A 15,290-nucleotide genomic window follows, 5' to 3' on the forward strand; every position below is an offset into this window, starting at 1 on the left:
AGAAAGGCCTGAGAGACTTACATGAACTGATGCTGAGTGAAATGAGAAGAACTAGATCATCATTATACACTTCAACAATGATACTGTATGAGGATGTATTCTGATGGAAGTGGAAATCTTTAACATAGAGAAGAGCTAATCCAATTCCAACTGATCAATGATGGACAGAATCAGCTACACCCAGAGAAGGAACACTGGGAAATGAGTGTAAACTATTTGCATTTTTTGTTTTTCTCCCCAGATTATTTTTACCTTCCGAATCCAATTCTTCCTTTGCAACAACAACAACAAAATTCAGTTCTGCACACATATATTGTATCTAGGATATACTATAACATAATTAATATGTATGGGGAGGGGGTGGAGGGAAGGAGGGGAAAATTTGGAACAGAAGGGAGTACAAAGGATAATGTAAAAAAATTATCTATGCATATGTACTGTCAAAAAATGTTATAATTATAAAATTAATTTTAAAAATAAAATAAAAAAAGAGTAAGCCACTTTACTTTTGGTTTTGTATCCATGTCTAATCCAGTGTGTTGCACATAACAGGTATTTGAAAAATATCTGATAAAGTGAACTTAGTTTAAGATCCATTAGTGAGATGCCTTACTCAAGTTCTTTGATTCCAAATCCAGCTTCTTTTCCATTATATCACACTGCCTCTTCTACCTTATACTCCAGCTCTCTCATTCTGAAAGACCCCCTTCTTTTCCATCCAAACACAACCTATCTCTTTTTGGACCAATTCAAATTTCAGTATCTTAGGGGATTCCACAGTAACTCACACAGCTCACTATGGTTTAAGGAGCAGGTGGGATGGAGAATAGTCAGGATGGGAAGGGTATGTGCATGGGTTTGTGCACAAACACCATAATCCTCCTCTGATCATCCGAGAACAAAGTGAGCACATTCCCCTCCAATGACCAAGGGCATTGAAAATCTGCAAACTGAACTCCTGCCTTGGGCTACCTGGGAGCTGTTATAGGTTTCTCATGGGTAATATGTTGTCTTCCCAATTAGACTATAATCTCAATTATAATCTGTGTGTGTGTGTGTGTGTGTGTGTGTGCACGTGCGTGTGTGTGTGTGTATAATCTCAATAACTGCATGTCTGTATATGAAAGGTCCAAAAAGTCATAAAACATTAGGGTCTTGGAAAGCTCAACCCTAAGATGAGTAAACTGACCCAGGTCTCTCCATTCAAAATGCAAGACCTTTCACTAAACCCCTGCCTAGACACAGCATGTGAAGAATGAACATGTTTCATGAAAGGAAGCATGATACAGAAGAAAAAGCATTAAACGGGTTACAAGGTTTGAATCTGGGTTCTCCCATTAATTGTCCCTGTAACTTTGGGCAAGACCAGATTATGTCTGTCCCAAATCCTAAGGGGAAAAAACTAACTGGAGAAAACTCTATAAGATGCCGGCTCTTTAAGGGACATACCTGACAGAGCTGAGAAGATAACAAGAGCACGGGGTCAGGAGAGACATGGCAGGGGGCTGGGGACTTACTTGCCAAGGAAGCACTTGGGGACAGTGCTCAGCTTCCTCCTCCGGTCCTTGATGAGGTTAACCTTCTTATTCATCATCATGTGGTAGAGCTTCTCTCCCTTCTCAGCAATCATGACATAGGCATCCCGCTCCATGCCCAGCTTGAGACCTGGCACAAAGTCAATCACTCAATCAGTCCACAAGCATTTATAGAGCACATACTACGTACCAAATACTATGCAAAGTGTTGGGGATACAAAGATTATGAAGATAATCCCTGCTCCTGAGGAGCTCATGATCAGGTCTGCAGACAAAGTTCTTGTGGAAGGTGCAAAAGGAAGCAGAGAAGCAGAGATGAGTGAGCAGAGAATCCCAGGCAAAAGGAAGGAAAATGCCCAGAGATGCCCAGGGGGCATCAAGTGCCAGAAGCAAGAAGAGGAGAACAGCATTAGAACACAGTTTTAGTGGGGGGGGGGAAATTGGAGGCCAGGTCACAAGGGGCTCTTAGTTGTTATTGGGCTGTGGGGGAGAGTTGGTTGAATTCAAGCCATGATATGTTCAGGATAAAAGATCAAATTAAAATAGATAATTAACAATATAATAATTAATGGAAAACAGAATGCCCTGGGCATGGGACCCCGCAATGAGAGCAGCTTGGACCAGAGTGATGGTAGTATCAGAGAGAGGAGGGTCACATACAAGAGATATTGTGAAGGTAGAAACAACAAGACTTGGCAGCTGAACAAATAAGGAAAGGAAAAATTTAGAACAGATAAGAGATGAAATTTAGAAAGTAAGTGATATTAAAATAAAAAAAAAACATGAAGCATGACATATAAGGACAGAAAATATTCATGGAAAATCTGAATTGAAAGAAAAAATCGAATTCCCCTCAGCTCCAACCCCTTTAGCCACTGATCAGGCTCCCTCAATCATGCTTCCATCGTGGTCAAGATCACAGCCATCAGTAGACATGTTCTCCTTCCACTATACTTCTAAATCATTTTTTAACCCCAAATTTGATAGAAAAGTTCTTAAGCCAAGAACACAGGCTCCAACACTGGCCATTCACCACCCCAACTACAGTTATGTACTATCTGGCCATACCATATCTCCAAACGTGACCATTCCAATAAATATAAGGTCGTAGAGAACAGGGGATCATTTTGCATTTGTAATACCATATTAGTGTGTGTGTGTGTGTGTGTGTGTGTGTGTGTGTGTACACATATATATGTACATTATTGATTGACTGATTCTTCATCCAGAAGGTAATGAATAGCTAGAAATCAAGACCATAAACTCTAGCAGTGACTATTCACAACCCTAAACATATATTGAATGCTGACTATTCTCCATTCCAACCCGACTTTCTAGCAATGACTATTCTCCATTTTAAGCATACCTTAAAACTTAACTTGCCTTATTTCCTTGGGAAAATTACCTAACTTCTTTGAACCTTGGTTTCCTCATTTGCACAATTTTTTTTTTTTTTTTGCTGAGGCAGTTAGGGTTAAGTGACTTGCCCGGGGTCACACAGCTAGGAAGTGTCTGAGGCCAGATTTGAACTCAGGTCCTCCTGACTTCAAGGCTGGTGCTCTATCCACTGTGCCACCTAGCCGCCCCCAGGGGGAAAGACTTAATGACATTAAAGGTTTCTTCTAAATATAGAAGCTTATTCTCTCTCAATATCATCAGCAAATGTGTATGCATGTGTGTATGTGTTTGTGTGTATATGTGTTTATGTATGTATATGTATATATAAATACATGTGTATGTATATATGTATATAGAGATATATGTTTAGATATAGATATTTATGAATTTGCACAGACACACACTGACCTAATACTTAACAATTTTCATCCATTCACATTCCTAATCCTTTCACCACTCCATCATAGCTCCTACCATTACTATTTTCCTTCTCAATTTTGCGCACACACACACACACACACACACACACACACACACATTTCCCTAAACTACCAAGCAATTCTAACCATTTTCATACTATTCCCTTGATTCTAGACAGAACCCCAGACTGCCATTTGGGTTTTTGTGATAAAGAAAGAGTATCAAGATGGGGATGGGGGTAGGAGTGGGAGGCTACAGTTTAGTTCTAGGTTCTGTCATCCACATACTGGACACTTCATTGAGTCTCCAAGCCATTCTTATTTCCTCTATGAAATAAGGACCACATGATCTCCAAAGTTTCTTTCAGCTTCTAGGAAGGCAGAGAGGACCAGGAAAGCCAAAGAATACCTCCCTGTAATGGTCTTCTCTGGACCTCTACCATCTCTACTAGACACTATGATACTCTCAAAAATAAGAGTGGACCATAAAGATTCAAGAGAAGAAACAGAAGGCTGCTCTCTCCCACGCCCCCCAGTCTCAGAATACTAGCCCTAGGAGAAGTTAGGCTAATCTTCTGTTCCCTAGGAAACTTACTAAAAATGTACAGCTGTATTCATGTGTAAAATGAGGGGGCTGGACTGCATGATCTCTAAAGTATCTTCTATATAATAATTCACTGAAACAGTTCAATAAATAAATGCCTTCTGACTGATAGACTACATCAGTTTACATCATTTATGATTATAATCCTAGCAAAGGTATGGTCCTTTGGTAGGAAGCCCCACAATTGGATTACATAGTCTAACACGTCTTTAATGCACCATTACTAATAGCAAACAAAGAATAGGGATTAGAACTCTAAATAATTTCCTTCTATAAGGAGGTCTATAGGTGAGGAGGGTCAGTTATGATTATTCCCCTTTCTCCAGGTGAGGAGCCAGGCCAAGAGAGCGAATGACTTTTTGCCCAATTTTTTATGACCTTGAGCAACTTGTACCTCAGCTTTCTCATGAATAACATGAGGGAGCTAGGATCATACAGCAAATCATTTCTCAAATCAGGACCTCATCATCTCTTACAGAAATTACTGCAGTGGTCTCCTAACTGAGCTCCCTGTTTCTTTCTCCATTCTAATCCACTACATCCACTGCCACAGGTAAGGAAAGTTAATCAGGTCACTCCCAAAAGCTCTCTGTACTTCATACATAGCATGTGTCCCAAATCCCATAACCATCCGCCAGGCGTAGAATGCAATTTTTCATTTCCTCTATTAGAAATCCTTAATTTTCTTCAAAACATAATGCTTCCACAATGCTCCTAAATACCTACTGCCTTACCTCCCTAGCAACTCTCTGCATGTATTTTCTTCTGCATGTTTATGCTTCTGATATATCCTAAGAGAAAAAATAAGCTCCACAGAATAAGAATTATTTCATTTTATGTCTTTGGATCTACAAGATCCCAGAACAAGTAGCACCGCCAGAACTGAATGACTATACCCATTTCCCATTGTCTTCATATTCCTTATTCTAAGAGAGTTATCATGAAGTAGAAGGTATTGAATGAAGCAGCCACTGAATTGAACTGAAACACAAAAATCTGATGGAGATGGGGAGGGAAGGAGAGGAGGAGGGCCAAAAGACCCAAACATTTGAAATGTTTTACATAATTGTACATATATAACCTATATCTGATTGCTTATCATCTCAGGGACCAAGGGATAGAAGGATAGAGAACTAAAAATAATAATAATAATAACATGCTGCCAATAAAGTTCTTTGACTATATACCTATCACCTAATACACAATGACTGGGTGAGAAGAGTGGAGAAGGTGGATGAGATGAAGCTAAATAAAGATGAATGTGGCAAGGAGAATACTCGTATGACAGCTGAATTCTAGACCAAGCTCTGCCCTCAATTCAATGCTTCACACCTGGAATTGCTTCTCTTCTTTTTCTGTAAAATGAGATGGTTGGACTCCTAAAAGCCTCTGTTTCTAACATCTGATTTGAAGTTCAGATTGTAGGGTTTTTCAATTCCCTGTTTGATTTCTTTTGTTTTGTTTTATTTTGTTTTTAATATAAATTGCTGACAAGTTTTTCCTGTGATAGGCCCTTTTTTTCCTAGAAGGAGAATATTTGTCTTTTAAAAATCCATTAAAAGGAGATTTTTTTGAATAGCAGAGTTCTGGTTAATCAAGACAATACTGCAGTAGCAGCAATCCTATTTATGTAATGCTTTTAGAAGCTTGTCATATTCACCAAGAGATTTGTCTCTTTAGAAAAGAAGCATTTTGATATACCTGAGTAAAAGGTTCCCATACCATTATCAAGAGAACCCTCTATACTCTTAAAAGAACAATGGTTACAATACTAATGGCAACCACACAATGTCTCTGCTGTACTCCTTTGTCAAGGCTTGTAATGCTTCATGAGTTAACATGCCTGAGCTATACTGAAATAAAATAAAATAAAATAAAGTGACCAATAAAAATGATTTCCAATAAAGGATAGCTGAGCCAAGGGCTTGGGTCAATGACTCTTATCATCTCTCATTCAACTTTGTGATTTAGCACTAAGGAATGAAAGAAATAATTTCCCATTTCCATAAAAATTAAAAAATGCTTTTTATAATAATCCTGCAAAAAGCAGTACAACATACAGTCTTCCCATTTTGCAGAAGAAACAGAGGGTCAAAAAAGTGAAGAACACACAGAAACTAGTTTTCATAACTCCAGAGTCCAGAGTCTTTTGCACTACACCTAGTTACCTAATTCATAGTGACATGATTTAGAGTTATATGGAACCACTGGTCTCACTACACTTAACATTATGGGAGTGAGTTCAAAAGAACTCTGAAAATCAAGATATATGATACATTTATATGTATATATCCTCATGTATGTAGACATATGTATGTATGTAACATATATAATGAGCATAATTACATCCCAACACAAGCAAATCATGCCAGTGATAAAAAAAAAAAAGTCAAATTAAAGACCTATACAGTATATCAATAAAGAAAACAACTCCTAGAGCTTAAACTCTAATGGGCAGACAAAAAAGAACATTATACATGTTAAACCAGCAATTGCAACCAATAAAACCAACATAGAAAAGGAGGATAGAAATGATGTGATGTAGAAGGAATTCATACCAGATATAGGGGGAAGCAAGGCATTTCTCCATGAGGAGAAGTCCTAGGCCAGAACAGAGGAGGCAATGTGGAAGGGAAATCATTGTACAATGCCAAAAAGAATGGCTGGGGACAGATGGGGAAGGGATTTAAAAACTAAGCAGGAGTTTTTTGTTCTAGAGAGGTGAGAGAAGTCTATTAAATAAATTAAACTTAAATTAAGCTTTGGGAAGAAACTTGAGGCAAAAAGATCAGTTGGAACAATAACCCTGTAAGATACAAGAGACTGAGTAAACCATCTGGTCTAATTTGTGAACCAAAATCACAAACCAGTTCTTCCCTATCAAAAGCTCTTTCCAATTTTTTTTAAGTATCTACTTATAAGGGTTAGTGAAATTATCCCTCATCCATATCTCTTCTTTAGGATCATGGCAAATGAAATCAAGAACCAGCCAGCAAAAGGGGCCATGCCCACAAATCCCTCTAAGATTTAACAATTGCAAGTGTAGTTTTAAACCACTAGCTCACTGCTTTCTGTTCTTATCTGAAGTACCATTCTTTCAGTCAAGCAAGCAAGCCCTCCAAACCCACCTAACCCCTTCACCACACATACAGTCCACAGACTTTTTGGTGGGTTTTTTTTAGATAACTATTTCAGAAACATCAATGGTTTCCTTTGTAATTCTGTGAAGGGGTCCATAGGCTCTATCTGATTAACAAAAAGCCCACACGACTACCTACCTTCAATGGGCCAGTTCCAGGATGCTTGAGAAGAGAGAGATTACATTATACCAAAAGTCTAACTCATTCAGACAAAAAATAATATTAATAATCAAAATATCCAGCCACACAGGAACTCCTTCTACTGATTAGGGTCATGGCCCCTCAAAAGTTTCATGAGTTTACTGTCACCCTCTGGCCACAATTATTCTAGCTTGAATCAGAAGGTCTACAGATAAAGTCTTTTTTCCTTGGTGGGACCGTGGAGAGTTGGAATCCTCAAAACAGAACATTAGAGAACCTACAGTTATATCCACACCACAATGAAACTACAAACAGAGCTTTGACACAACAATACGAACAAATCTATTCTCTTCTGTGGGTCTCAGTTTCCTAAAAAACAAGGAAGTTGAGCTACAGATAAGTCAGAGATCACAGGTCACAGAATTTAAAGCTAAAAGGCACCTTTGACATTGAGTCAACCTTCTCATTTTTACAAATGAGAACTAACCCTCTAGAAGCTAAATTATACCCCCAAATCACACAGATAGCAAATGGCAGAGCCCAAGATCCCTCCCAGCTCTAAAGTTCTTGGAACCTACATTCTTAAACTTTGGAAAGTGCTCATCAGATTATAATTTAACAATAAAATCCATATGGAGGCCATACTCTGCATGAGATATTTCCCTCCCCCATATTTCCACAAGTTGGTGGGAAAAGGGCACTTGATGTAAGACGTATGGGCTGGTAGAAGGGAGGCATGTAGCTAGTTTAAGCAGTTACAGGTAACTCAAAAAAAAAAAAAAAAAGACCACTACTCTCCAAAACATGAATGTTTTACCCTTTTTTTCTTCATTAACCCATTTGCCAAGATAATGAAACTATAGGTTTCCACAGGACTCTTTTAGAAAATGTTTGTGAATCAATAAAATAAAATACATGGAATTACAAAAGGATTACTAAATTACTTTTAAAAAAAATCTGAATGGGGAACTAGGGAGACAAGTTCACAGATGCCCTGAAAATTCCAGATTAAGAATTTTTAGATCAAAAGTAGGGTAGCCAATAATAAATACCTCTCAAAGAAAAAAATAAAAAGAATAGCAGAGAAGACAGACGAATGGTTAATGGTGTGGTTTAATATGACTAAAGAGTCATAGGATTATAGATATAAAACTAATGTGGACCTCAGAGAACACAAGAGTCTAAACACCTTCACTTTTATGGATGAGAAAACTGAGATACTGAGAAGTTAAGTGACTTGCACAAATTCTGGAGTTGTGATTTGAACTAAGCCTTCCTGATTATAAATATAGCACTATATTACTCCTTAATCAAGTGTCAAACACAGTCTGGAGGCTAAAGATTAAAATGAAATTGGGAAACAAAATAAATCAACATTTCTATATATTACTGAGAAAGCCCATCAGCAAGAGATGCTGAAAGAAAAATTCCATTTAAAATTACTATAGATAAATAAAATACCTGGAGGTTACCTGCCAAGACAAACCCAAGAACCACATAAACACAATTACAAAACACTTCTCACACAAATAAAGTCAGATGTAAACAATTGGAAAAATATCAATTCCTCATGGGTCGGTGGAGCTAATATTTAAAAAATGACAATTCTGCCTAAATTGATCTGCCATACCAATCAAATTTCCAAAAAATTATTTTATAGAACTAAGGAAAATAACAAAATTCATCTGGAAGAACAAGAGGTCAAAAATATCAAGGGAATTAATGAAAAAAATACAAAGGATTGTGACTTAGCAGTATCAAACCTAAAATTATATTATAAAGCAGCAGTCATCAAAACCATTTGGTACTGGCTAAGAAATAGAATGGTGGATCAGATTAAATACACACTACACAGTAATCAAGAACTATAGTAATCTAGTAGTTGATAAACTCCCAAACTCAAGCTTCTGGAATAAGAACTCACTATGACAAAAATTGCAGGGGAAACTGAAAAATAACATGTCAGAAACTTGGCATCAACCTACATCTCACATCCCATACTAAAATAAGGTATGGATATATTATTTGGGCATAAAGGATGTTGCCATAAACAAATTAGGAAACCAAGGGATAATTTTTACCTATCAGATCTTTGGAGAAGGAAGAAATTTATAACCAAAGAAGACGTAGAGAACATTATGAAAGGCAAAATAGATAACTTAGATTACATTAAATTAAAATGTCGTTGCACAAACAAAATCAATAGAAACAAGATTAAAAGTACAAAACTGGAAAAAAAAATCAGCCAATGTTTCTGATAAAGGTCTTATTTATAAAATATATAAAGAATTGGATTAAATTTATAAGAATACAAGTCACTCCCCAATTGAAAAATGTTCAAAGGATATGAGCAATTTTCAGATGATGAAATTAAAGTTATCTATAGTTGATATATATATATATATATATATATATATATATATATATATAAAATGCTGTAACTCTTGATTAGAGAAATACAAATTAAAACAACTCGAGGTACCACTTCACACCTCTCAGATTGGCAAAGGTGAAAGGAAAAGATAATGATAAATGTTGGAGGAGATATGGGGAAAATTGAAACACTAACATTGTTGTTCATTGCCCAAAGAGCTTTCAAACTATGCATACCTTTTGACCCACCAGTACCCACTATTGGGTCTGTATCCCAAGGAAATCATAAAGGAGGGAAAAGTATTCACATTTGTAAAAAGTTTGTACCAGCTCTTTTTGTGGTAGCAAAGAATTGGAAAATGAGTAGATGTCCATCAACTGGGGAATGGCTCAACAAGTTGTGGTATATGAATATAATGGAATATTATTATTCTATTAAAAATGATGAACAAGCTAATTTTAGAATAGCCTGAAAAAATTTACATGAACTGATGCTGAGCAAAACAAGGAGAACCAGGAATATATTGCACATAGCAACAGCCAGAATGTGCTATGATCAACTATGAAAGACTTGGTTCTTCTCAGTGGTTCAGTGATCCAAAGCAATCCCAATAAATTTTGGACAGAAAATGCCATCTGCATCCAGAGAAAGAATTAAGGAGGTTGAATGTAAATCAACACATGCTATGTTTTTTTTTTAATCTCTCCCATGGTTTTTCCCTTTTGCTCTGATTTTTCTCTACCAACATGATTCATAAAGTAATGTATATTAAAAACAAATTTACTAGAAAAAAGAAACAAAATAAATAAAAATATAATACAAAATAAGATAACGTTTCTATTTGGTTTTCTATTTCAATATGTGACCTGCAGGAACCCCATTTCTATTTGAATTTGACACCACTAAATCATTAAATCCTCATTATGGTCAACCAAAGAATAAGGAAATGGGTCTATGGTGCTGAAGCCATGGGGGAAAGCAAAGTCTAACTTCCCTAGGCTAATGAGATCACAAGATTTAGAGTAATAACTACTACTGCTACAATTACTGATGCTACTTCTACTCTTTGTATGATATTTATAAAGCAATTCAACATCTGGAAAACATCCATAATCCTTATAAAATGGGTGCTATCATTACCCCCCTTTACAGATGAGAAAACTGAGGCTGGAGAAGTTAGTAACTAGATCATTCAAATACCAGAACCATGATTTTTTCCTCCCCTGAGGTTGGGGTTAAGTGACTTGCCCAGGGTCACACAGCTAGGAAGTGTTAAGTGTCTGAGACCAGATTTGAAATCGGGTCCTCCTGAATTCAAGGCTGTTGCTCTACCCATTGGGCACCTAGCTGCCCCCAGAAGCATGATTAAAATGCACACTTCTCAACTAACATTCTTTCTTTTTCACAAGGACTTTGAATATAGACTAGATAAACTGTTAGAGACCCTCTCAGACTATATATCTCCATTTTACAGATAATAATCAAACTCAGAAGGGAAGAAGTTCAACTCAACTCTTCCCCAGGTGTATTCCCCCTTCACGCCTCCTCCTAGCCCTCAACCATCAGCTCCAAATGAGACAGACCCACAAAAAAGTCACTTTGAATGCACCTCTTTTGCTTTCTAATTCAGTGCTACTTTCAGTAGACCAAATTCATCAAAACTCCTCCCTTCCTCATCTACCTGGTTCCCACCATCCAGTTGATTCAGAAGAACAACCTCTACACCCCACTTTATTCATCTTCTGGCTTGCCTTCCTATCCTGCTCTAGACATCATACTATGACTTCCAACGCTGAAATTCCCACATTCCTAATTTTAATTGCCTTCCGTTGATCAGTCTCTAGTCACAGACATACCTCACCGAACACCCCAGCCATCTTCCTGCCAGCCACTAGACAGCCCATTTTCCAGCTCTGGAACTTTAATCAAATCAAGACTCCCATTGCAACTGGAGAAGACTCTCCTATGTCTCCACTCATCATCCCTGAGAACACAACACAGGTCCCTGGACACCCCATTCACTTAGAGACTGTTTATATTTCTATCATTAGTCCTTAGCATGGGGCTTAGCATATAGTGAATCCTTAATAAATGTGCTTTTTCCCATGCATTTATCCAACCTCCTCAGATTGTTCCTAGGTACCAGAGAAAACATACTAGAAAGGGAATCCCAAGATACTCACTCTCCCTTTGCTCCCTCTCCTTGATGATGGCATCCAGCCATTTCTGTTTGTCCTCTGCTGTTTTTGCCATACAAACAAACCATTTGTTTTTGGCGGTGTTATGGATCTTCCAGCCATTTGTGACAGTGTAGCCATTGCTATGGTAGTCCGCTAGGAAAACATGGAGAAAAATATCGTCTGGTGAGGAAGGAATCTGTCTGCAAAAAAAAAACCTGCCTTTGCTCCCACTGCTATGCTAGAGACTGGCAGTTGGGGCGCTCTGTAAGCCTTTCCTACTGGTACCAGAATCACAGGGTATATGATGGCTGCAAGCCCACCTAGTCCAAGAATATGACTGACTCTCTCCAATCTTCACTCATTCCAGAAATCTAAGTTAATTTAGATCTATCCTTATTCCCTTCCCCTATCCAACTACTGATCCCAAGTTAGTTGGAACAGTTAAACCCAGGCTCCAGGCAACCCAACACAAAAGAGTTTGGCCAGTCTCATTCTGAAGAATTGCCTCAAGATATCAATATTATATAATTCTACCATGTTTAACATACATTGAACTGCTTGCCATCTTGGGGAGGGGAGTGGGGGAGCACTGGGACACAAGGTTTTACAGGGCTAACATTGCAGAATTATCCATGCATATGTTTTGAAAAATAAAAAGCTTTAATAAAAAATAATAGTAACATATATTTTGCGGAAGATAAATTGAAGGCCTGAGCAGGTTTTGGCCCATCTCCTAGAGGCCAATGAGATCACATACTGGGCACATTTTAATGTGGGAAAGAGTATGGCAGCACACATTGGCAGAAAATTGTACAGTTACCTGTACCATCTTCCACATTCTCCACCTCCATGACTTCAGTGTTGATCCGACCTCTGAAGATATAGAGGGATCCATTGATGGACTTGGTCCTCTTAGTTGACTTCTTTCCCCCAGTGACCCTTTCAGGATAAAAACAAGATGAAATAAGTCTATCATCTGAGTAAAATGGGGATAAAATAATTAGTGCCCTTTCTATTTCACAAAGGTCTGGTGCAGATCAGAGCAAGCAATGAACAGAAGCATTTCTTAAAAGGTAAAGTCATACAGATGGGAGGAGGTGTTTGAAATGGGTAAAAGCACAGCCTGGAGATCATAAGAAACTCGTCTTAACCTTTACCAAATGGTAGATTAAAAATGGTAGTGTGACCATAAGCAATGTTATTCATCTCTCTGACCTTCAGCTTTCTAAATAAGGCTTGAGGGACATTTTTCTAAATAAGACTTGAGGGACATGGGATTTAAAATGGAAGAGACCTTAGATTTGACCATCCTTTTTTTCATACATGAAGTCTAGAGGTTAAATAACAAGCTCAAAGTCACAAAGGGAGTAAGAAGAGTCAGAATTTGAGTTCCTGGCTTCTGGCTCTAAATCCCACTTTCCTTCTTCCACATTATGGGCTACACCTGACTCAATTCAATTCACAACAAAATCTTAATGTCTTACAATGTCTGAAACCTTATATTCAAAGATCAAAAGCAAAACAATCCCTGGGCTCAAAGAACTGACAAGACTAAAAGATGGGAAGGTAATGATATGTATGACAATAAGGATGATCAAAGACAAAATATGATGAGAGGTGGGGGAAAAAAACAGAGGAGAGCTTTATGAAAATTTGAAAAAAGAATATATCAAAGGGTAATCAGGAGGATCAAATGAAAAAATGTTTTTACAAACTGCTCTACAAATGCTTCATAGGATTTTGGGAAAAGAAAGTGCAAAGAACATCAGCCACCAAACCCAATACATACCCAGAAGCGAGTCTCACAACAACATACAATAATCACAAAGCCTCTCTTTGATGGAGAACCTACAAGAAAGCCTCTCTAATCTCCAAGCAGCTGCTTCCCAAATCTACGCCCACCATTCAAGGAGTAAATATTCCCTGAATATGTGACAGGCCATTGTGAGCTTCAGAGAAAGATGCAAAAGAGACCATCTCAGTTATTATTTACAAATTATCTCCTTCTGCCACGGAACCCACGTGCTGAACACAAAATAAGCAATGAATAAAGACCTATTGGCTGACTGACTGGCACTCAAGTTTAAAAGTCATATTTGAATTATATAAAATATGTAATTCTTCCTAGCTGTGTGACCCTGGACAAGTCACTTAACCCCAACTGTCTCAGCAAAAAACAAAATTAAAATAAAATAAAAATAAAAAATAAGAAAGTATGTAATGCATAGCTAACTTATAAGAGACAGGAGAAAGAGTGCTCTATTAGTAAACCACTCTGGACTTTGGTTCACTGATTTTTCAAATAAGGGGGTTGGGATGACATTTTCTTTATGGCCCCTTCCAGGTCTTGATTCTATCAACTCTTAAAAGCGACTTTTTTCTCCATTCTCCTTTTGCAGCATCATGTTCCTCTAACCCCTAGATCTAGCATTTTATCTGGCTCATGGCCCACAACTCTTTCCTCCCATACTCTCCAACCAATAATTTACTTCAAGAGAACAGCTATTTTGCAAGTCTGAAGTCTACAGGAATGTCTGCTTAGGGGGAAAATGGATTACAAGATTAGGAAAAAGGAACCTAGGGAAAACCTGAAGTTCTACAACTCTAGCACCAGTGGGAAAAGAAAGAAGAGAAATAGAGACAGAGTTTTCATATTCATCAAATTGGAAAAGGAAAAAAAAAAAAAAAAAAAAAAAAGGAATATGGCTTTTGGAGGGGCTATGGGAGAAGAGGCACATTGACATGCTGCCGGTGTAGACTATCTGTCTATATATGCATATTCACACACAAATATACTCATGCAAAAACATATGCATACACGAATATATATATATATATATATATATATATATATATATATATATACACACACACACACATGTAGAAAGCCAATAAATCACAGGTTAGGAGTGAGGGTTAGGGAGATAGAAGGTACACAATCAACCTAACTGGAGCATATAAAATACACACAAAGGGAAGCAATGGGTAACAAGAGTGAAAAGAGATTGTAAAGTCATTTTAGGAAAAACCTTCCTTAAACAGTACAGATTAGAAGTTGATATTTTTCATTTTGCCCACAGGACAATGCCAAGTCATTGACGATTTCTAAGTGTAAACTACTGTATTGCAGTCCTCATCCCTTTGGTAAGGGTCACGCAGGAGGAGACAGGAGTTTTGTTTTCACACAGATTTGGAGAGCACCACATTTCCTAGACTGGCAGAGACCAAGTAGCATACTGTGTGGCCCTGGAAGAGCCCACTAGCATAGGAAAGTTTCTTGCAGTTTTGTCACTGACCATCTACACCAATTTTGGGGAAGGATGCGGACCTTTTACAAGCTTCAATTACAAGCAAAGGTTTGATTAATGGTAATTACACTGTCCATTTTTTGAGCAAAAAATCTTCCTCTGCCTCCATATCTAAGTTTCATCTCAGTATTTCTACCTTTTAATGGTGTCAAGGGTAGGGGGAAGGTGTAGGAAGGGTAGGTGGGTTGATA

At 37.6% G+C, this 15,290-nt stretch overlaps 1 protein-coding gene across 1 annotated transcript in view; it reads right to left on the bottom strand.

The window, feature by feature from the left end:
* PREX1 (phosphatidylinositol-3,4,5-trisphosphate dependent Rac exchange factor 1) overlaps positions 1-15,290 on the bottom strand; it is a 205,061-nt gene that overhangs the window by 68,485 nt on the left and 121,286 nt on the right. Inside the window, 3 exon segments of the mRNA XM_074288551.1 lie at positions 1,518-1,665; positions 11,795-11,944; positions 12,612-12,730. Coding sequence (XP_074144652.1) covers positions 1,518-1,665; positions 11,795-11,944; positions 12,612-12,730 — 417 coding nt within the window.

This window comes from Sminthopsis crassicaudata, chromosome 2 (assembly GCF_048593235.1).
Source record: "Sminthopsis crassicaudata isolate SCR6 chromosome 2, ASM4859323v1, whole genome shotgun sequence".
Taxonomy (NCBI): domain Eukaryota; kingdom Metazoa; phylum Chordata; class Mammalia; order Dasyuromorphia; family Dasyuridae; genus Sminthopsis; species Sminthopsis crassicaudata.